This window comes from Dreissena polymorpha, chromosome 15 (assembly GCF_020536995.1).
Source record: "Dreissena polymorpha isolate Duluth1 chromosome 15, UMN_Dpol_1.0, whole genome shotgun sequence".
Lineage (NCBI taxonomy): Eukaryota > Metazoa > Mollusca > Bivalvia > Myida > Dreissenidae > Dreissena > Dreissena polymorpha.
The window spans coordinates 5,172,371-5,197,056 of NC_068369.1; the positions used below are offsets into that span (position 1 = coordinate 5,172,371).

A 24,686-nucleotide genomic window follows, 5' to 3' on the forward strand; every position below is an offset into this window, starting at 1 on the left:
CTTGTATGGCAAGCGGTTCTATGCATAATCCCAAGAAACTAGGTTTCTCATGAGAACCTAGGTTCTCATAATGAGAACCTATGTTCTCATGAGAACCTAGGTTTTCAAATGAGAACCTAGGTTCTCATGAGAACCTTGGTTTTCAAATGAGAACCTATGTTCTTGTGAAAATCTAGGATACCAAACGAGAACTTAAGTTCTCATAATGAGAACCTAGGTTCTCATGAGAACGTAAGTTCTATGTGTCTATGAGAACCTAGGTTCTCATGAAAAACCTAGTTTCTCATGAGAACCTAGGTTCTCAAGCGTGAAATAAGGTTTTCAAATGAGAACCTAGGTTCTCATGAAACCCTAGGTTCTCATGAGAAACCTGGTTTCTTGGGATTTCATAAACCTGGTTTCTCATGAGAACCTAGGTTCTCATGAGAAACCTAGTTTCTTGGGATTATGCGTCGAACCGCTTGCCATAATTAACCCCCAGTTGTCTCCTATTGCTTGGTACACGCTGGCGCCATATGTGTAAAAATATAAGAAATAGGCGTGAAACCGTGAATGTTACTCCCCAAGAACATTTTTTGAACAATTTTCAGACAATGCTCAGTAATTTTCTACGAAACTTGTAGGAAACTTCTTGAGGAATGAAATTAGTAAAGTAATCGGTCGACATTGGTCTGAACACGTTAATAAAAAATTAAATTGTTTATGAAATACATCTTTAATTGTCAATATTATTTTGAGACTAAATATTGAAACAAATTCATATCAATCGTTACACAATACATTGTTACAGCATTAAATGAGTTTCAGATATTCAGTTCCCTTGTTCGGGCCTCAAACGACTGTACGGTACAGTTTCTATGTATGTGATATAGTAAGCAATAATTGTGGTATAAATAAAAGTTTTATCTCTATTGATAATGTTAATTGTATGCTTTCCGGTGGTTTATAGAGAAATATCAGTGAATTAAAACTGATAATTTCACTGTTTCAAACATTGAAAATTATTTTTAATGACGTCATTTTTTTGACGAAATGACGTCATTTTCCCAGCGAAATTCTTTAGTTAAACTCTTAAACAATGTATATAAACCGTGAAAAAAAGCATTAAATAAAAAGAAAATTTGTTGGGTTCGGTGGATTATCGAATTTAATTTACCTGTGACCAAATAAAATATATATTTTCACTCCTGGCTGCGCCACTCGTGAAAATATTATTTTCTATGATCACTCGTGATTTAAAATCGATTATCCACCGAATCCAACAAATATCCTCTATGTAATAATGTATTATTCAATCGTAAGATATCGGCAACACTGCAAGAAAACTTATGCACTAGAGACTTTGCAAACAATGAAACATGTTTCAATAACTTTAGATATCTGCAAAAATAAAGTTCTTAACGGCGTGTTTTCATTCTGTCCAGCCCGTGTGTAATCATATGTGAACCCCATTGATCCTGCGCCCTGAATTATATGTGTCCCGTATTCCAAACGGGCAAGTTTACGCGTAATTCTGAAAACCTAGGTTCTCTGAGGTTCTCATGAGAACCTAGGTTTCATGAGAACCAAGGTTCTCATGAGAACCTAGGTTCTCTGAAAACCTAGGTTCTCAGAGAACCTATGGTTCCCAAATGAAAACCACGGATATGGCAAGCAGTTCGACGCATAATCCCTAGAAACTAGGTTTTTCATGAGAACCTAGGTTCTCTTTCTGAGAACCTAGTTTTTTAAATGAGAACATAGGTTCTCATGAAAACCTAGGTTCTCATTTGAAAACTTGGGTTCTTGAAGCCATGTGCAATCTTCAAGCGAGAACCTAGGTTCTCATTTTGAGAACCTTGGGATTATGCGTCGAACCGCTTGCCATATGCTTGGTTCAAAATTTCGCGCCATCGACACGCATACTCAAAGGGACGTAACTATGACAAACAAATTTATCCAAGATGGCCGACGATAGCCCACCGACCTATTCCCCAGACCATTTTCCAAGTTCTCCGGAAGAAGACACGGTGGAGGTGGCTAAAAAGCTGGGAAAGGTGACATAAATATTGATTGTAAACTAATCCTTGCGTTCATATAATAAATTGTAAGTTTTCATGAAAATTGCATACAAAATCGTTGCATATGACAATTCGTACCCAAGATTCGTCGTACCAAAAGAGAACTCTGATGTCAGTTATACTCAAACCCGGTTGAGTCGCGGGTCGTTTTGACTCGCGGTATTTCATTACCGCCCTCTGGATTGTGTTTGTAAACAAACCTGCGTGACCTACTTTTGAAATCTGACAGAAAACATCTTTTGCTGCCAGTATGAATAGATTTTTGGTAAGTAACTATCCTTCATTCCTATAGGTTCGTGAATTCCTATTAGTTCGTGAATTTATTTATGACGTAATTTTTAAGCCGTCTGTGCACTGCACGCATCTGAATTCGATAAAGTTTCAAGCCGAATATATTTCTTTGTCAATAAAATCCGAAAAATGAGGACAAAGAATGTAAGGAGTTGTACTGTCCCCATAATAATTGCACACACAATGAACACAAACATCAAATCCTTTGAAAAAAGCACCTTTTAAGTAAAATATTTCCAATATGTATGTTTTCGAATAATCCGGGTTCCTGTGTTCGCATTTGTCAAGGTCAGTTCACTGTACATTATCGACTCAGGTCGGCGTTGTCATATTTTAGAGGCCCGTTTAGGGGTTTATTGTATAAACACGGAAATCAATTAAAATCTTATTAACGCCACGCGGATTTTGTAACGTTGTAGGCCAATCCTCAGAGATACCATGGTAGGTATAGATCATACGACCCCGATTTTTTGCTAAAAGCAGTGGAGGATGTAAAGACGAAATAACTATCTGTACGTCGAGTTGCGCTACACTAGTCCATCCCCCATCAAACCTTAAGAGATAGGATTAGTGGACGTGTAGATCCTAACAAATTCCTAAAGGAGACCATTTTTACAAATGACGAATAGTTAGGGAACATGCGGGAAACCATGCAATTCTTGGCTTCGGTTAAAGCAATACAGCCATGCGCTTACCTGAATGCACTTAGCCCTCGGAACATCGTGTCAGCCTTCAGGAAGGCCGGAGTTTACCCACTAAACAAGAATGCGGTGCCTTCAGAAAAGCTCATGCCATGCGAGTCATTCTGAGACTCGAACTCTCTTCAGAAGTTACACGCAGTACGGGCTGGCAAGCAGGCAGTTGAAGAGTATCTCCAGGCAAAAATAGAGGCGCCAAACCCTATCACGTGCAGATGCCAACAGAAGATTTCGGCGAATACAAAACCAAAACCTGGGGGGAAATTGATAACAAGTGATGCATACATCAAAGAGGTGGAGATGTACGACGCCAAGAAAAATGCCAATGCAGTCACATCTCAAAGCCAGATGATATGTAAAAGCCCGAGGCTGTCAACAAGTGGCATACAAAAATTGCACGCCAACATTGTTAGTGAAGATCCTGATATCGAATCGGACACAAAAGAGTCCGAAAAATGTTGCGTATGTGGACAGTTTAGTCCAACAAATCTGGACACGAGACCGCACATAAAAATCGTTAATTAGGGGCAGTGCGACGAATGTGGGCATTGGGTCCACCTTTCCTTCTGCCATAAAAAAAGGTGCTGAGAAGAGGAGACAGTTTCCCTTGCCCACACTGTTGTTAAAATTAAAAGTTGTTTTGCACCGTTTAAAAGTTATGCATTCCGATTCGTTAATAAATTGTTAAATTGTTCAATCGCTGATCATGAATGATTCATTACATTCGCTTGAATATACCATTTGAATGCGTTCAAGGTTCATACTTTATAAGTTATTTATTAAATAAGTTCATTATGTATCGAGGATAAGGTAATCGCAAGATAGAGAAACAAAGGACTCTGTATTGCCTCAGCAATTTCCCTTCACAGAGCCTCACAGTAGAGCGCGTGCGTTCGACCAATCGAATTCACGAACTTATAGGAAAAGGTCTAGCAGATGTTGACTTCCAGTTGTCAACTTGAAAATGAAAGTTTATTGATGTTACGCATGTTTGTTGACGAATATTTTTATTGTTTTATGAAACATGGATATTTTCCCTTTTAAATTCACATTTTTCTTAATAACGCAGACGTTCATTGTACGCATGCGCGAGTTTGAATGCGTAGGTGGCCGAACCAACAGGAAAAGTGGCTACCCAAAAACGATTTAAAACATCATTTTTAAACCAAAATTATGTAAAAATCCATGTTAAAATGAAATTTCCCTTTCATCTTTTTCACTTTTTAAGTTCGTCTGCTTGCGTTTGCTTAGGTCAGACACTACCAATATTATTCTCTTTGTGAAGGGGTTACACACCACCGATTTTTAAAAATTATTTCGATAGGTCAGGCTCTTAAGCAGAAGAATGAATGAACATGAACAGTTATTTGAATATTGAGAATTAAAATTAGACACTACTTGAACATACCTGTAATATTTATTTTATTTGATGTCTTAAATTCCATATGTTCTAATTGTTATATACGTTATTGATTGTTACTTTGAATGGTATGTCAGATCTTTATGTTTATTCATGTTAAATTTTATATAAGTGTCGTTTGATCTATTTACCGTGAGTCAACCGGGAGGGAAAATAAACAACAATGGCGGACAGTGGTGTTGTTTTTGTTGATACCGCAGTTAAAATTGAAGGATTTTCGTCATAAAAAGGCTCTTTTCCAATGAAGTTAAGTCAAATATGTTTGTCTTATAAATTTTTTTATCTCAGGGCCCTCACACTACTTTGGGGGAAGGGGTCCGCAGCCCTTAGGAGGGGGAATTTTCGCGGCGTTTCCCTTTTTGGGGGATTTTTTTACTTACACTCTCATTATTTCATTTGTACATGTTTGCACTATATCCATTGCATTTTTATAATTTAGTATGTTAGAAAAGATTAAATTGAAATAGAATTGAGATATAATAATCATGAGACACATCTTTCTATTAAAAAAAAAAAAAAATTTTTTTTTTTTTTTTTTTTTTTTAGGGGGAATATTTCCCCCAAAAAGGGAAAAAAGTATACTTTTCAGGTGGGGGACTGCCACCGAAATTCGGCGGCAGATTTGATAGATTGAGGGCCCTGTATCTGATATTTGAAGATGGTTTCTAGACGCAAATGAATATTTCTTAAGTACCGCGACTCACCCGGGTTGCAGGCTAAGATTATCTGATCTTATTATTGTTATTAGCTTATTATATCGTATTCTCTCTCTGTCTAACTAACTTGAATAAAATATAGTATTTTAAAATAAGTATTTAAAATCTATCTGTCTTGCTAACAGCTTAGTAATGCTCGATTGGTCATTGTCGCCTATGTCACCATTGTTGGCTTGAGTACTACTTACATGTACCACGGCTATTCTTAAGTATACTTACATGTACACTGGGTACGGTAAATATACTTAATCGTACTGGGTTGATATTAGACTATACCAGAGTTGTATTCCCGCCCAAAATCCGATGTGACAAAACGCGCTATTGATTATTTTAAACAAACTCTTTTTTTTTAAACTGCATCAACATGCTTTTTGAGTATGAGTTTCGATAATATAGAGACCATTTAACAGAAAATTGACAAAAAATTGAATATAAGTTATTAAAAAAAATATCCGACAACAACCAATTTAGCGTTAAATTTCCCGGGTACTTTTTAGTATATTTACCGTACATGGGGTACATGTAAGTATACTTAAGAGTACCCGTGGTACATGTAAGTAGTACCCGAGCCAACAATGACCGATCGAGCCTTAGTAATGAATCATTTGCTAATGTTCACCGGTTTCATGAATCATGGGTCCCAGCATCGTCGGATACCCACGTTCGACCCATTCCGTTACTCTACATTTATCGACCGTGGGACATTTCTAGCTCTTTTCACCGTTTTTTGGGTGTGTCAAATCCAGTAATTTTATTGGATCCCTCACAGTTTCATGAGGATATTTTTTACCAATGATACAACTCGTACTATAGAGACTTTGGGTTTGTTGTCAAAATTGCGTCGTCTGTAGAAATGGAATTTTGTCGTGCATGCGTATACTTTAAAATTGAGAATTTAAACGACTTTCAGAGTAAAAGTATCTCTAGTCTCTTACATGGGCGCGATGTCTTTTTAAGCACTCGGACAGGTGGATGGAAAAGCTTGGTGTATCAAATCGCAATTATTCAGGCGAAGCATTGACACCTCCAAAGTGAAATTCTTTTTGTAAACTGCGATTTCGTTGGTCTACTAAAAGGTTACAGTTAAGGTCAAAACAACGTGTATTGCTTATATTGTCCCACGGCTAATGCTGGAGAGTAACGGAATGAATTAATTATGGGTATCCGACGATGGTGTTCCAGAAGGTGGGTAAATATGCCCGATATTTTTACTGTTATATCCAAGGCTATCCTGCTCTTTATAAGCCCCCGTCAGGGTGGCATATAGCAGTTGAACTGTCTGTCAGTCTGTCTGTCTGTCCGTCCGTAAGAAGTCGGACATTGGCCATAACTTTTACAATATTGAAGATAGCAACTTGATATTTGGCATGCATGTGTATTTTATGAAGCTGCACATTTTGAGTGAAAGGTCAAGGTCATCCTTTAAGGTCAAAAGTAAAAAAATACAATCTAAGGGAAGTAATAAGCTTTAAAAGGGAGATAATTTCTAAACCTGCCAAATGATATATTGAAATTTTATCTCAAAGCGGCGCAATAGGGGGCATTGTGTTTCTGACGAACGCATCTCTTGTTTAAAAATATTAGTGATGATAAAACTGATTGCTCTTCTTATTTTGAAAATCATCCGCTTAATTTAAGCCTAAATAAATAACTGATGTTTCTATTTTAATTGTTGAAATACTTGAATAGACTTTTTTCAGTTATATAATAAATTTACATATTAATTTTTGTCTCTTGATTTAAATTGTGTTTGGATAACTTAAAAATATAATTTATTATTATTTATTATGACCTACGTGGATTTATTCCCAGTGATTTAGAACAATGTTTCTTTTTGTGCATGAAACAATAAAGAATGTTTGCTTTTTATGGAAAATTGTCAAGCTGTAAAATACCAAATTAGTGTTGCCAATTAGCACAATTAGTCTGCAAGTCCTGCAGGTAAATCATGAATCTTGCTTGCTCAGATTCTATATTTCATATATGCTGGCTTCAACCCTTGTAACAATATTGGTCTTAAGTTATTATAGAAGAATTTGGGCTTGCTTGGTCAAAAGACAGCAATAGATGACTTGATCAAATAAAGATTTTCTTTATTTGAACAAACTTCAGACAAATATGTTGCAATGGATGGAGATTCGAGTTTCTGAGCCAGAAAAGAGAACCACAACATCAATGAAGATGCAAGACACATTTATGGTCTATCTTATTGAAACAAGGTAAACCTCATAAAACGAAAGTATTAATTCTCAGATTGTTTTATTTAACTGAAAAATTCACATATGTATGGTAGGACTATCAAAACCAAATTTGATGCCAGAATAAACTGAACAAGGTTTACATACATTTTATTTACTTAAATACATAGCCACCAGATTTTATTTATTAGCGAGGCTGTTTTCGGAGAAAACCCGAGCTATTGTCAAAGCCAGCTTGTCCGACGTCTGCCGTAGGCGTCGTGCTTAAACCTTAACATTGGCTCTTAAATCAAAGTGCTTCCACCTACAACTTTTAAACTTCATATGTAGATGCACCTTGATGAGTTCTACACGCCACACCCATTTTTGGGTCACTAGGTCAAAGGTCAAGGTCACTGTGACCTCTAATATCAAACTTTAACATAAACCCGAGCTATTGTCAAAGCCAGCTTGTCCGACGTCTGCCGTAGGCGTCGTGCTTAAACCTTAACATTGGCTCTTAAATCAAAGTGCTTCCACCTACAACTTTTAAACTTCATATGTAGATGCACCTTGATGAGTTCTACACGCCACACCCATTTTTGGGTCACTAGGTCAAAGGTCAAGGTCACTGTGACCTCTAATATCAAACTTTAACATAGGCTCTAAAATCAAAGTGCTTCCACCTACAACTTTGAAACTTCATATGTAGTTACACCTTGATGACTCCTACATGCCACACCCATTTTTGGGTCACTAGGTCAAAGGTCAAGGTCACTGTGACCTCTAATATAAAACTTTAACAAAACCTTAACATTGCCTCTAGAATCAGCTTCCACCTACAACTTTGAAACTTCATATGTAGATGCACCTTGATGAGTTCTACAAGCCACACCCATTTTGGGTCACTAGGTCAAAGGTCAAGGTCACTGTGACCTCTAAAAAAAAATAAAAAAAAATCTGACAAGCTTTCACAGCCGAGCGTGGCACCCGTTATGCGGTGCTCTTGTGTTAATATGTAACTGCCAGTTACTTAATTGTTTAAGCGAAGCAAATTTGACCACACTGTTTGCAGGATTACAGACAATGACGTAAAATGCAAAGGTGATGGAACGACTTCCCTGTGGCGCCGATACAGCGAGTTTGAGCTGCTGAGAAACTACCTTGAGATCACCTATCCTGCCCTTGTCATTCCACCTCTGCCAGAGAAAAAGGTTTTGTCTTTTTGTTAATGTTTTGGGCAATGAGCTGCATTTTTATTTACATATCCATGTTTAAGACAATTTTAAGGTTAACTTCATCAGTATTTTGGTAATTTCAGAATGATTTGAGACTAGACTATTCAAAGGGGTTGATGAGCTTTCCAACTTGCAATGGCATAAGCCTCTATGACTTTATTTGGTTGAAGTTGTTATTAACAATAATTGAAACTTTAAAATTAGGTAATTGCTAATTAAATGCCAAGTAGGATCTCTTTGCAGTAATATTCAGGGCTTGGTTTTTAGGGTTGGTTTCGTGTTTTTCTTGGTCATATATTTTAATTATTATTGGTAAAAATTTAATGATTTTAGGCCACATACACTTGGCAGAACATGGCCACAGACAAGTTTGATGCTGAATTCATTGAGAGGAGGAGGGCAGCTTTAGAGGTATAATGCAACAAAGGGAAAATACCTCAGTATGTTAAAAGTATAATAATATACATGGCTTGTCCAACCATGAAAATATTTTTTTTAATAAAATTAACTCGAGTTAAGTTTTGCTTCTTGAAAAAAAATCAAATTTAATTGTTAATACAGTTATGGAGAACAATGTTGTAAGTAAGTGTTCAAATATTTTGCATCACATACCAAGTAAAATACATTACAGGAGCACTATTCATTGCAACTGCAATGCTGACTGCTACTTTGTCTTCATATTTGCAGATCTTCTTGTTACGATGTGCTGCCCATCCAATTATGTGTCTGGACAAGATATTCATTGGTTTTCTACAGAAGGTACCAAACCCTCAGTACAGTTTTTCCAGTACTATTGAAACCCTGTTACTAAAGTTTATCATAACAAAAAACTGTTGTTCCGATGTAAGGATTCTGTATGCTGTCCTATATAAAAGCTGAGCATGAAGAGAGATCTTCAAGTACATCAAGTGATTATTTACCTAATTATGCACTTCATTACAGGAGGAAGCATGGAAGGATACTGTTTATGCCACAGAATTTCAGAGTAAGGTAAATATGTTTGTAAATATACCCAAGACTCTGAAAATAATGTTGTATGCCTCTTCCATGATAATGGTGAAAAGGCATATACTGGTTCATAAGAAGGCCACATACACAGTGGACTTTAAAGTTTGTGCAAAGTCCTAATATAGCTATAGTCAGATAAAATGGCACTAATTATAGTCATATCAATGATGATGTGTTGCCTGCCATAATCATATTGCTGTCTTCAAAGTCAATGTCAGTGTAGTACCTTTGAGTTTATAATTATATTGGATTTTGAAGGAAAGTGGCAAACATTTTCAACTTATCATCTACCGGTAGTTTGCTTTAAGGAATAGTCCGTATGTTGTTATATAGATAGTAGATGTTTATGGATTTCACAATGACATGTTGTTTGCACCAGTTATGGTGCTTGCCTAAAGGTCGATGTCACAAATGTGAACTCAAATTTTAAAAAAGAACTTATATACCCATGCTGTGTAAATTGTTCACATTATGTCTGTCACAAAACCCTTGTTTCTGTGTTCGTTTCACACATTTCTAGTTTAAGAAAATGTTTTAATGTGGCATTTATAGTAGACTGTACACACATTTTTAAAGCTAAATATCTTGAGTTTATCAATGAGACATATATTTTACATTACTTTAACTCAATTCGATAATGACAAACTATTTGGTGTTCCTAAATACATGCATTCAGATGCTGTTTTCAGGCTGATTCAAAGTTGAAGAGTTTAAATGCCTCATTTCGCTTGAAGAAACCAGACCAGTGAGTAATTGGCCTTTTTTATCTTGTACTATATTTCAACATGTATCATGTGATCAATAAATGTATTCACAAAAATATACAATTGAGTATTCACATAAATAAGGGTGTTTTTTTTAGAATAAAAAGTTTTTTATGGCCAATTGAAATGCTTGATTTGCTCTCATTAAATGAAACCCTCATTTTAATCACGTACCAGCGCTGAATGTTTGCTGTTTCTTGATGGTGATTGGATTTTTTAAACAATGTCCTATTGGAATCTATTGTAAACATAACCATATTTGGACATCTATTGTTCACATGATGTACATTTGCCCATAACAATATAGATAATATTCTTAATAATTTAGAACAAATTAAGTAAAATCTTATTGGCTGTTTGTTCTGTTCTTTCTTTACCAATTTGGTTTACTTGATTTGTTCCATCTATAACAAAATCCTGCCACTTAGACTCAAATGGTCTTTTTTGGGTCGGGAACTATTTAAATGTATCCCGGGTACTCCTAAGTATACTTAAATGTAGCCCGATTACTTTCAGTATACTTAAAATGTACCCTGGGTACGGAAAATATACTGAAACATACCCAGGAATTCAAATGCTTAATTTGTCGTGTGCTAATTTTTAGCTCGGCTATTATCGAAGAAAACCCGAGTTATTGTCATAGCCAGCTCGTGGTGTCGTGTCGTGTCATGTCCGTCGTCGTGTCCGCTGTCCGCAAAACCAGGCTGTCAAGCGGTCATACTTTTTCCTACTTTTTCCTATATTTTTACCAAATCTTCCTACTATTCCTACTTTTTCATTTTCAATGGAGAATTATTATTTTTTTAGAGTTTATTTAGTAAACTTGCAGGATAAATGAATCTATGGCATGACTGTATCCCTGTTAAGGTGCATTCATCTAGATGAGACCTGACAACCCATGCTGACTGTCTGCTAGCACCTCTTCGGGAAGCATAAATATTTATTTATAACATAACTTTTGAAATTACTGACAAAAGTTTTATTTAAAGTAACAATAGTGCCTTGTTTACTTCCTTAGCATTTGTACACTGCAGACTTCACTACCTTACACAGTTCCCAGTGATGCAAGAGCTGAGGGAACCCATTGTTTATTCCAGTTTTATTTTGTTTCCATTGAGAACAATTTGACCAAACCTTATGCATGTTTACATGATATTGCTGTTTGGAATGTAGAGATATAGAGATACATGTATTGTATGAGTGGTTATGTAATATGGAATTTATTACACAAGTTATTTGAAAAAGATCAAACTGATGCTTTGCCGAGTTTTCATCAATTACAAATATAATGTAATAAATTCCGTATTACATGACAACAGATATGATGTTCTATTGCATAGGTACATCATGTGTAGTAATAAAAGATAAATGCACAGAGCCTAAATGCCCTTATACATTCGTATGCTCCCAGTAGCAGTTGTACTGTCAGTCCGTTTGTCTGTCTGTCTATCTGTCTGTCTGTCTGACTTTTGTCTGTCTGTCTGTGTGTCTGTCCGAAAACTTTTACATGGGCCATAACTTTTGCAATATTGAAGATAGCAACTTGATATTTGGCATGCATGTGTATCTCATGATGAAGCTGCACATTTTGAGTGGTGAAAGGTCAAGGTCATCCTACAAGGTCAAAAGTAAAAAAATACAATTCAAGGGAAGGGCGATAATTTCTAAACCTGCCAAATGATATTTTGAAATTTTATTTCAAAGCGGCGCAATAGTGGGCATTGTGTTTCTGACAAACACATCTCTTGTCTAATGATGCCATAGCTAGTGAGGTAATTTCAAGGTGTTACAGAGTAGTATTAAAAATATTAAAAGGCATTATTACACTCCCGCGACATCATCAATAATGTAAAAACCATTATTTGAAACTGAAATAAACAATTTAGTGCAACTGTTTCATTACTCAATCAATCATGTCATAAAAGATGTCAGGTGATAAGGTCCTATCTCCAGTTGCATAATATGCTCTGCAATGACCAGTCATTTTGAATGTAACTTAAGTCATTATAACTGCACCCTATTGTCAATTTAAATGTTTTAAAATGTAGCTGTAGCAGAGCATTGACATTGCTTTATATACTAGTATTAATCTTGTACAACAAGTTGGTGTATCACTAAATAAATTTTGTCTTCTGCTTAAGGATATAACATGCATAGTATATTACCATTTTTATATCCATACACAGAAGACCTCTAACCACTTATTTGATGATACACCAAAATGAACAGCATCTTATTATACTTCTTTATCAACACCAAAATGAACAACATCTAATTATACTTCTTTATCAGGGTAGCTTTGCTTGAAACTTAATTATCATAGATACACTATAAGTGCTAAAATGCCCAGTGGGAGAACAAAGTTTAACCCTTCATGGATGGAGAAGTTGGACAACAGTGGAAAAAACTTGGATCGTGGTGCAAGAGAGATACCGGCAATTAGTTTGCAGGATAGTGTACTGTCTTAATGAAGTCCTTCTTGTGTAGTACATGTAATTCTGGTGCTAATCAACTGATAAGTCATGCAGATGGACAATAACACAAGGAAAACATGAAATACATGCATGATAATTCACAAAAGCGTTTGTTTGGAAGTGCTACAAAGCCAAGCAGCTCTCAGGGGGGTGGGGATAAATCTATCTGTATGCAAGTACATCCATCACACAAGGAACATGTACAAAAGGCTGAGATCCTCTGGGCCCTTAAGGTAGCTTCAAGAGGGCAACCATACAGAACATGTGATGGCACTCCTGCTCTATTTCAAGCTATGTTTCCTGGACCTGTGTCTAAAAATTTTGTATTATGTATTCCTACTTTTTAGGGAAAATTTCCTACTTTTTCCTACTTTTTTCCTACTTTTTTTGCAAAAGTAGTTCCTATTTTTTCCTACTTTTTGAAAAAAGGTCACTTGACAGCCTGCAAAACCTTAACATTTTGTTAAGGTTTTTGAACATTGGCTCTAAAAAACAAAGTGCTTCCACCTACAACTTTGAAACTTCATATGTAGCTGCACCTTGATGAGTTCTACGCGCCACAACCATATTTGGGTCACTAGGTCAAAGGTCTAGATCACTGTGACCTCTAAAAAAAAAAAAAATCTGACAAGCTTTCATTTCTTAAAAAATGCACCCGCATCCGAGCGTGGCACCCGTTATGCGGTGCTCTTGTTTAAATTTGTTATGTTCATATTTTCTCAATATTCTGTAAAATGGCCCCTATTTTATCGAATTTGCAACTCAAAAAAGCATGTTATCGCAGGTTTTGTTCAGAGATTTGTTTTTGTATTCCGTAGCGAGTTTTATGACACTGGATATTGGGCGGGAATAAAACTAAGGTGCAGTCTAAAATGATCGGGTAGTTGTTAGAATATTTTCTGTATCCGGGGTACATATAAGTATATGTAAGAGTACCCAGTGTACATTTAAGTAGTACCCAAGCCGATAATGACCAATCCAGCCACACTAAGAAGCTTTTAATGCCAAGACTTACTGAAAGTTTATCAATTCTTGCAGGCAGTTTGAAGAACTTAAGAATTACAGCAATGAAATACAGGGCGTCATAGCCAATCTCCTGAAAGTTAGAGCGGTAAGAATTACATAACGGTCTTAGTAATTTCATGTAGGACTTTCAGTTCATTTTATGTACATAAGAATAGTCATTTTAATTGTAAATATGTTTTGTTTAACATGAATGCTTGTAAAAAGTAAGAAATTAAATTCAGAGCCAGATGAGTATTGCAAATATTGCACCAACAGCAGGTTGATGTCTACAGAGTCCAACGTAAAAAGTCGAAAGTGGATATAACTTGGAGCCATATTTTTTACTACATATACTGAAAGATCTCTATTATTGGCCCCTACCGGTTTCACCGGAGTGGACTTATGGTTTGCACTCTGTGTGTTTGTCAGTCAGTCCGTCCGTCCGTCAGTCTGTCACACTTTTCTGGATCCTGCGATAACTTTAAAAGTTCTTAATATTTTTTCATGAAACTTGAAACATGGATAGATGGCAATATGGACATTATGCACATTCGTCTGTCCGTCTGTCTTTCCTTCACAATTTGCGTTTAGGTTTCGCGTTTGGTTTCGAAAAATGCTCATAACTTCTATGTTCCTTCACATAGCAAGTTAATATTTGGCATGCATGTGTATCTCATGGAGCTGCACATTTTGAGTGGTGAAAGGTCAAGGTCATCCTTCAAGGTCAAAGGTAAAAAAATATGTATCAAAGTGGCGCAGTAGGGGGCATTGTGTTTCTGACAAAAACATCTCTTGTATTACATGTAATTGTTATTGTACCAAACAAACATGATATACTTCAAAAGAGAAAGAGGTCAATTTGTTTAAACAGAATCATTTATTAATCCTTGCAACTATTTTTTTTACCCTATATGTTATTTCAAGTTTTACTTTTGTTTGCCTGAATTTAAGTAGTGAGCTTTGTAGCTATTGTTCCATGGTTACTACAACAACAATTATTAAAAGAACTCCACATATATTTTGCAGCGTATGGCAGACCACCAGTTTGGTGTGCACAAGCTCCATGGCAACTACCAGAGGGTGTTCAATGAGTGGAGCGCTATAGAGCGTGAGATGACTGACCCCCTGCAGAGTGCTGGACACTACATGAACGTGTGAGTGCACTCATCTCACCATAACGCTTTGCCTTTCAGATATGCATTTTGATCTTTTGTAGTCCCTGAGAAATTCCAATTAACATTAAAGACCTTACTTAACAGATTCAAGTATTAAAGGCTTCATTTCCAACCCTAAGATACTGTTGAGCAGCAAACAGCATAAAACCTGAACAGGCTGCACATTTCTTGGACTGTTTTGGTGTTATGCTGGTTGCATATAGCCATTTTCACTTTTCTTCTGAGCAGGAAAAGGTTAAGAACTTTTGAGTAGAGTGATGAATCTTAACCATTTGTATGCTCCCCAAACTAAGAGGCTTACTTGTATTGTGATTATTTAAAGTGTAAATGTTGATATTGTTTTGTTGTCAGTTGACCACTTTCTTTTGTGCTCTGTTAGTCTTAACTGTTGTCCAGCCTTTACAAAAATTGAGTTTGCGGACCTGCATTCAATAACAAAAATGAAGCATCTGACTTGTTAAGCATTCAGTATACTGGCCCCAAGAATGGTCTGTCAAGTATATCAACTTGCCATATTTGGTAATTTCCACCCCAGTCAAACATTGTCAATCCATACTTAATACATGCAAAATTGGTAAGGAAACTTACAGTGAGGAATACATGCACAAACGTTTATCTAATGTCAATCACAATATCAGTGTACCGTAATTACTCTATGTTTTCGGACACTTAAAAATAAATAATTTTTTTCGTGTCTGAAAACTTAGATACGAAAAATATTCACAAAATATAGGTGTCCGAAAACTTAGAGTCGAAAATTGAAGAGTCAATTGTATCAACGACTACCGGTAATAGCACGCGCTTGTATAATACCACGCCGTTCAGTATAAATTACAATTATATATGTTTGCACTGCATTTTAAATAATTTTAAATGCTTAATTTATTTGACAGAAAGTTACTTTGATCAACCAGTTAAGTGATGAGCATGTGATGTACCGATACTCGCTAGTATGAACCTGTAATTGACGCAACAAAAAAGCAAACTATGAATTCTTTGTTTGTTCATTTCAGATAGTTGTTGTCTAACACCTTCCATTGTTCGTAAAACTTGCAATAGGGTGCATCACACTTTGAAGCGTTTAGTATTTGTCACAGTTATTTTACTGAGAAGGGGTAGTTTTATTGCGGTAGATAATTGAACTGTTAATTGGTACTACCCCTGGTAATTGTCATAACGCTTATGCTATCGGGCGAAACCATTGTCTAATACTGGTTTACAAGGTTATTTACCCAATAACGCAAATGTAATGGTCCGTTACCCTCAGGCATGCACATGTTATGTTTTATGATGTTAATCTGGTTGTAAACCCCCATGATCAAAGTGTCATTAGATATCGAAAACATGACCGAAATTTGGAAAAATAGTGCTGTAAAATATACTGTCCAAAAACTTAGAGACATAAATTATGGACGAAAACTCGTGTGTCCGAAAATTAAGTCACGAAAAATAATTATTTTTGCTCAAAAAAGGGGTGTCCGAAAACTTAGAGTGTCCGAAAACATAGAGTAATTACGGTAATAAAATGAATTTATTATATGGGCATACACATGAAATTGAGCTGCACTTTATGAAAATGTTGCTTAATGCATATGCGTAATGTGTTCTCCCAGATTAGCCTCTGCAATGCGCAAGAACTTATCACGGACAGCACATTCCACTTTTATTGTATTTTTACGTTTAAATGTAGTCTCTTTTTAGTAATAATCTAGTATATGCAGAAAGTGTCGTCCCAAACTGCACAGGCTTATCTATGATGACACTGTACACAGGCAATAAGCCCAGTATTCCCAGAATGAGGCTATAATAATTATCCAAGAACAATAACTGTTCAGGTATGCGCAGTCTATAGACACCATTCTGGAGGAAGAAGAGCAGTATGCAGACCAGCTGAAGGAATACCTGGCATTTGGGGAGTCACTTAGGTAAACACATTTGGCCTCCAATTTATTTCATACAATCATGACCCTTGTTTCAAAAGTGGCCACACTGAGGGGTTTGAACAGTTTTTATGAACTTTTAGAGCAAATTAGCTTTAAAAACAGTTTCTTCACAAACCACAAGCCCAATAGTTTATATAAGGTATGTTATACAGGATGGTCCAATAATGCTGATGGGATCAAATTGGCCACTACTCAGGGGTTTAATTTTTGGTAGTCACAACTTGGTACATAATGCTACATATAGCCTCTGGGGATAATCGGCGTTACTGGGATAAGACCTAGATTGTATTAGTATGAGTAAGTGATAACGAGATATCATGGCCATTATTGGATTTGGGACTTAAAGGAAAGAAAACAGAAAGTACAATTTAGGCTCTATGTTTAAGCAAAAGGGATTGTTCCTGTTTTCATGGAGCTGCGCATCTAAGCAAAAGTTCAGTCTTTTGTACAAAATAATAATAATAATAAATAATAAAATAAGTGATATTTTTTTAATTTCTTAAAAAATGTTTAAGTATTCTTAAATTATGCTGCAATGACTGGGGGTGTGGACTGCCATGACCTAAAACACTGAATAGCTGTTAGAATAATCTTTTGGATGTATCTTTAAATATTTTATACATTAAATTTCAATTAATGTAAATCTGATTACGTACAAAAGAGATATTTTTTAGTCTTTGTCTTTTTAGAAAAGGTACCACTTTGGTCTGTAATATATTTATATTGGTGTGTTTCTAGGTCTGTTTGTAGAAAATATGAGTGTCTACAGTATGATCAGGAAAGGGCTGAAGAAGGATTGACCAGTAAACACTCACAGAAAGAGGCTTTGGTGAGTGTACAGGGGTAACAGGAGGGGACTGTAGGTTTATCACCAATCTGTTTGTTTGTCCGTGAAAATAGAGTCCGGTTATAACTCAAATAGTACTAAAGCTATGTTTATGAAACATCTGATAAATATTGTTGTTTCTATTGTTGAAGGAATAATTGAAAACAATAATATTGTTTCTGTGTAACTAAAAAAGTGCACAAGTTAAGGTTGATTAAGCTTTGTGTGTGGACACAGGGCCATATGGGAATAATGCACATAATTTTAATTTTGTCTGTTTGTCATTCGGTCTTAGTACTAAAGCTAAGTTAATGAAACTCAGACCAAAATTGTGGTTGCTAAAGAGTACATAAGCTAGGTTAATGAAACGTATGTATTTCCTGTTCTTATTACAGCAACATCAAACCAATATTGAAGAACTGTTCGTCAATGACCAAGCCCTTGTTTCATCTTATTTTCCTCAAACATTGGAAACGTGTTTGTTATTGTAATACCTTGCTTTTTTTTGTCAAATCCTAGCAAAATAATAGTTATAGCAATTTAATGATCTGAATTTGGCCTTTTTAGCTGTGCCCGCTGTATACAATGTAATTGTTGAGTTTGCTTGTGGTAAGCTCAGATAATGATTTTCTCGTGGACACGTCAAATTGTTGATTTCTGATTTCAGAAAATTTGCATTGGTCATTTTCAGATGGTTTTTTTTGGCCCCTACTGGTGAAACCGGAGGGGACTTATGGTTTGCGCTCTGTCTGTCAGTCTGTCTGTCATTCCGTCACACTTTTCTGGATCCTGCGATAACTTTTAAAGTTCTATATATTTTTTCATGAAACTTTAAACATGGATAGATGGCAATATGGAGATTATGCATGTCATTTCATTTTGTTCCTACGTCAAAAATTCTGGTTGCTGTGGCAAAAAATATATTTAAAAAAAATAAAAATACTAACAATGGAGGGGTTTCACCAGTAGGGGACAATATTGCTTGGCAATCTCTTGTTTTATTTGTGGATTGGTGAACCCACACAATCAACAAAAACTAATGTCTCACAAATAATATGGATTTTACAGTATTTTATGTACTATGAAGCCTCTTTCTTGGAAGACTGGGCTTAATGGTTGTGGGTCAATGTTGAATCAGATAAGCATTTGCAGTCCGCATGGCATGTGCAGTCTTCATAGCATGTACTGTCCGCACAGGCAATCAGGGACAACACTTCCTGCGTTTATGGTGTTTTTCATTTGATGGAGGTCTCTTCGTAAATACTGTTTAGTGGGAAAATGTGGTCCCTAATTAGCCTGTGAGGACTGCCCAGGGTTATCTAGGACACTACGCACATGCATTAAGCACCGTTTTCCCAGAGTGCCACTCAATTGTCAGGTTCAAGGCAAGACCTCCACTGGCTTCAGTCTGGGCAGTCTGAAGAAGGCGATGTTCGGTGCCGATACCCCAGAGCAGAGGGAACTCAAGATCAAGCACCTGGAGGAACAGATCAAAGTCAATGAGGTGGAACTGAAGCAGGCCAATGAGGAGATGCAGTGAGTTATATGCAGAAAGGATAGAAATTAGTGGTTGCCTTCTGGCAAGAATGATAACACCCCTATTATAATGTACTATTTACTTTGTGCAATGTGACCCTAGTTCTGCATTTTTTTATCATTTCTTTGTAATTCATCTTTCACTGGTATCAGTCTAACAATTTCACTTCAGTCGCCATATTTCATAGATGATAATAACAATAATATTCATTGTTCTGCCAATGCCACAATATTGTGATTTTATGGCCTCATTTATAAAAATGTGGCATCAAAATTGGACGAATGGTGATTTATGTTGCACATGTCAGAAGTGCAGAAAAAAAAGACTAAAATCAAAGCCCTCTTTGTTTACAGAGTGCAAATCAAACTTCGCTTTTAGATCTGCTTTCTGATAGGTTGAATCAAATACATCGTTACTATCATAGCCAATCAATAAAGATTACATTTGAGATATTAATCCGCAGTGAGGAGTGTTTGGTTTGTTTTCGAAGATAGTGTTGCCTTCTGCACAGACAGGTTCCTATTGCGAATTTAACAGTAATTAAGGATATCTCCATGCTAAAAAACGAAACTTTAAAATCCCAATGGTTAATCATAAATATAAGATGTTCACATATTGTCTTCTGCAAAATAAAAAAATTGTGAGGATAGAGGAAGTTCTTTGACAAAAGCTCAAAACAGTGTCACATTCTTGATACAAAAAATAATCAAGAATTTCCATTCATAAATACATTTGAGTCTGAAAAAGTTCATTTTGCCTGTGTTTGTTAAATATAAAAAGATGTGCATGTTAGTTATTTGTTCTTATCACAACAGAGTAAACACATTGATTGAAAAACATTTATTTCAAGTTTATTAGTTTGTGTCTCTAAGGTATAGAAAATGTCCCCAATGTTTCATGAGCAGTGAGACATTTGTTTCCCTTTTTTAATACCTCAACAGAGCACTGCTTTCTTTAAGTAAAGCAGTCATTTGGTCAGGATACTTGACTGTACGTCTGTGCAAAACATAATGTATCAGACATGTACAGTTGTCATTTTGCCATAAAACACCTTGTCGGGACTGTTATTTTGTCACCCTGAGAAGGTCCAAAGTTGCATGGTATGACTCCTCACCCTACCTCAAAGGTCAAGGTCAACTTTAAGTCATATGTCAAGCTTTTTGACATGGATTGAGATTTGGACAAAAGTGGAGTTTGGGAGCATCTGTGCCCTTTGAACATATTTCTTGTTTTTTAAGGTCATCTCTTAAGTTAAGGCATAACTTATTATGATAAAAATGGCATTCATCAAAATTGTCAGAAATCCACATCGGACAGGCTAGGGACTACACTTTCCGCTTTAATGATATATTTTGTTAAAAGGAAGTCTCTTCTTAGCCAATATCCAGTTTAGGCGGAAAGTGTCTTCCCTGATTAGTATGTGCCGACTGCAGAGGCTGCTCTGGAACCATGTGTTCCCAGAGCATGGCTTATATATAATTTGTTGTATTTTAGAAAGTTTGTTGATGCTGCCCTGCGTGACATAGACCGATTCAAGAGACAGAAGACAAAAGATCTTAAAGAGATCTTCACAAACTACGCCATCATGCAAATCAAACAGTGTAAAAAAGTAAGTGACATACTTAACCTGTTCAGGAGCAAAGTGAACATGGCTGTATGCAACCAGCAAAAACCAGAACAGCCTATAAGTTACTCATTACGAAGTCATGCTCTTTTTTGTGGGAATAGGGGTTTGGCATTGGTGTTTTACAAACAGGTTACAAAACTGTTGTCAGATATATGGTGTATATACATGCATTAACAAAAGAGTTCATATAATTCATCAGGTATTTAAACAAGTGTTATATTCTTATGTTTTTCTTACTTTTATTAATAGGGAATAGCAATTTGGACCAGTGCCAAAGACTGTTTTGCCAAGATGTGAACACCAACCTTTCAAGCCAAGATATCAACACCAACCTTTCACATAAAAGATTGGGCTCCCTTTCCTGGAAGCTGCCTTAGAAAAGCTCATATGAGCCTCGTTCTGGGAAAACAGCATTTAAGGCCTGTTGTTAAAGTGTCGTCCTAGATTAGCCTTCGCAATCTTCATAGGCTAAACATGGACAACTTTATCCGCTTTTATTGTATTTTTGATTTAAAGGAAGTTTCTTTTGCACAAAACTTGTGTACTCTTTTGTCTTCATTGATTAGCCTGTGCGGACCAGAACAAGGCTGATTTGTCAGTTATATAAGTTTATGTGTCAGGGTTTTTATGCCCCAGGTAGGGTGGCATATAGCAGTTGAACTGTCCGTCAGTCCGTCGGTCTATCCGTCCGTCCAAAAACTTTAACATTGGCCATAACTTTTGCAATATTGAAGATAGCAATTTGATATTTGGCATGCATGTGTACCTCATGGAGCTGCACATTTTAGTGGTGAAAGGTCAAGGTCATCCTTCAAGGTCAAAGGTAAAAAAAAACAAATCCAAGGGGAGTAACAAGCTTTAAAGGGAGATTATTTATATTTATCATTTGGCAGTTACAGATCATTTTCACAATGGAAGTAATATTTTTTAAAGGGATAAAATAAAAAAATCAAAGCGGCGCAGTAGGGGGCATTGTGTTTCTGACGAACACATCTCTTGTTTTATCCCTACCATAGAAACAGACCAACTGTTTCAATATAACAAATGTTAGGTTAAGGTTCAAACAATTTAATTCACAAACCAGGTCATATTTGGTGTGTCTTTACTACAAAAGATAGCATGATGTTCATAATTATTTATTTTATGTCCGTGATATTCTACTTTTTAATTTTTGTTGAGGTTGTATTTTGTGATTGCAAGACAAGTATTTAGATAACAAATTTGCACAAATGAGGTTGTATGGACATAAAGGGTTTGTTTTACTTTTCCATGTATTTTAGATATGTTTTTGTTATGACAACAATGATATAATGCATCTGACTAATGTGTACAATTCACTGTTTACAATAACAGATACAGCAAGGCATGTTAATTCCATGTGTTTGGGCACACATCTTTTTGCATTCCATGTTGTTTGTTTATACTCACCCGAGCACAACTTGCTCATGGTGAAATTTTGTGATCTTCTTTTGTCCATTGTGTTTGGTCAATATTTACCTTGTGAACACTCAAAAAACCACATTTATTTCCCAATTTGTATGACTCTTTTTCAGATGCCAGATTTATCCCAATTGAATCTCAACTAAGTTCAAAACTGGCTCATGCAGGGATTTAAACTAAGTCACTGTAGCAAATTAAAGAAATGGCTTGTTAACACACTAGAGTCCTCCTTTATTTCTCAATCTTCACTTCATGAAACTGACTTAGAGCATTAGTCTCCATGAAATCTCTGCGGAGTTCAAATTTGGGTCATGTGGGGGGGGTGTTAAAAAGTAGTTCATAAGGTCACATAACAGAAAAGGCTTAAGTTATGAGAACTATATTACAGGTCACATTTATATTACAATCCTCATACAACTTGGTCAGAACATTTGTCCCAATGATATCTCAGCCAAGTTTAAAACTGGGTCATGTGAGGTCAAAAGCAATGTCACAATGTCAAATTAATTAAACGGTTTGTGAGCACTACTAACCAACTTTCTAAAACATGGTAACCTGAGAACAACGGTCACCTGTCTGCAATGGTCACTTTAGTCTTTTCCCTTGACTGACTTCTGTTCTCAGGTTGTACTATATAGGCCACATTTAATGCCAACTTTTCATCTGAATTGGGAAGAACATTCTGGCGATGATATCTCTGCAGAGTTAGAAAACGATCAATGAAATTTGATCAGAATATTTATCTCACAATGTCTCTGCAGATGTTAAATTGATGTTTCCATAAATGTAGGTCACCAAATTTTATCCTAGAAACTCCCATATAACTTATGTAGAAGCCACATTTATGACCCAATTTTGATCATACGTTGTCAGAATGTTAGTCGTGACAATAACAAGGCCATGTTTGAATCTGGGTGCAGTGGGGTCAGAAACCAGGTCAAGTCTTCAACAATTGGTTAAACCTTAAATCAGGTGAGCCATTCAAGTCCATCATGACTCAATTGTTTATTTATTATATGTACGTCTTCATTTAGATTTATGTTGTGTTGATTTGTGGAAATATATATATTGCTTATATTATTGCATATTTCACATGAAAATCAGATTCTGTGTGGTTGTATTTGTTACGGGCCTTGTGCAATAAAGCAATTAAAGTAAATTCAAAACTGATGGTTTCCATTTCCCTTTTTAGCATGTTTAAAATTTATTTAAAATTTACTTTGAACATAGACACATACACCTCAAAATAGTTCTAATCAGAAAGTATATGAGCCTCTCTGTGAAAAAGGGGTTTAATGCATGTGTGTAAAGTGTCTGCACAGGCTAATCAGGGACGACACTTTGTCTGCACAGGCTAATCAGGGACGACACTTTACGCATAAACTTGATTTTGCTAAGAAGAGACTTCCTTAAAACAAATAATATCATAAAAGCAGAAAGTGTCGTCCCTGATTAGCCTGTGCCGACTGCTTATCTGGGACGACACTTAACATACATGCATTAAACCCCTTTTTCACAAAGCACTGCCCATATATATGTGTGTACTTGGTTAATTTTTCGTATATATTTTAATATTTATTTAAATGTTTGAACTATTCTTGAACTATCAATGATTACAGGATGATTCAATAACGCAACAATTGTTGGCTGAATTGCGCTCTTTCCTCGAAAATCAAAACATTTCTCCAAAGAATGACTATTCTGCAGTAAATGTGTGAGTAGCCTAGAGATTGACTGGTTTTGCGATTGACTGACTTTGCGAATGAGCATGTGAGCCAATGACGGACTGTGCGAGTGTACATGTATGATTACCTGACTGTGCGAATGTACATGTGAGCCATTGACCGACTGTAGGAGTGAACATGTAAGCCATTGACTGACTGAACATGTAAGTGATTGACTGACTTTGTGAGTGTTCATGTGAGCCAATGACGGACTGTGGAGTGTACATGTAAGCGATTGACTGAGTGTGCATGTAAGCAATTGACCGACTGTACGAGCGTAAATGTATGATTACCTGACTGTGCGAATGAACATGTGAGCCATTGACCGACTGTGCGAGTGTACATGTAAGCCATTGACTGACTGAACATGCAAGTGATTGACTGACTTTGTGAGTGTTCATGTGAGCCATTGACTGCATGTGCGAGTGTACATGTAAGCGATTGACCAACTGTGCGAATGTGCATGTTAGCGATTGACAAACTGTGCAAGTGTACATGTAAGCGATTGACCGACTGTACAAGTGTACATGTAAGCAATTGACCGACTGTGCAAGTGTACATGT

At 36.2% G+C, this 24,686-nt stretch overlaps 1 protein-coding gene across 1 annotated transcript; it reads left to right on the forward strand.

Moving 5' to 3' along the window:
- Window positions 1–1,891: 1,891 nt before the first annotated feature.
- LOC127861259 (sorting nexin-4-like) lies at window positions 1,892–23,567 on the forward strand. Its single transcript, XM_052399695.1, has 14 exons — window positions 1,892–2,036; window positions 7,298–7,404; window positions 8,438–8,576; window positions 8,934–9,011; window positions 9,288–9,359; window positions 9,543–9,590; window positions 10,298–10,353; window positions 13,885–13,957; window positions 14,878–15,005; window positions 16,862–16,951; window positions 17,708–17,798; window positions 19,174–19,331; window positions 20,827–20,941; window positions 21,209–23,567. The coding sequence occupies exons 1-14, from the start codon at window positions 1,944–1,946 to the stop codon at window positions 21,254–21,256; spliced, it is 1,296 nt and encodes a 431-aa protein (XP_052255655.1). The 5' UTR covers window positions 1,892–1,943; the 3' UTR covers window positions 21,257–23,567.
- Window positions 23,568–24,686: the final 1,119 nt, after the last annotated feature.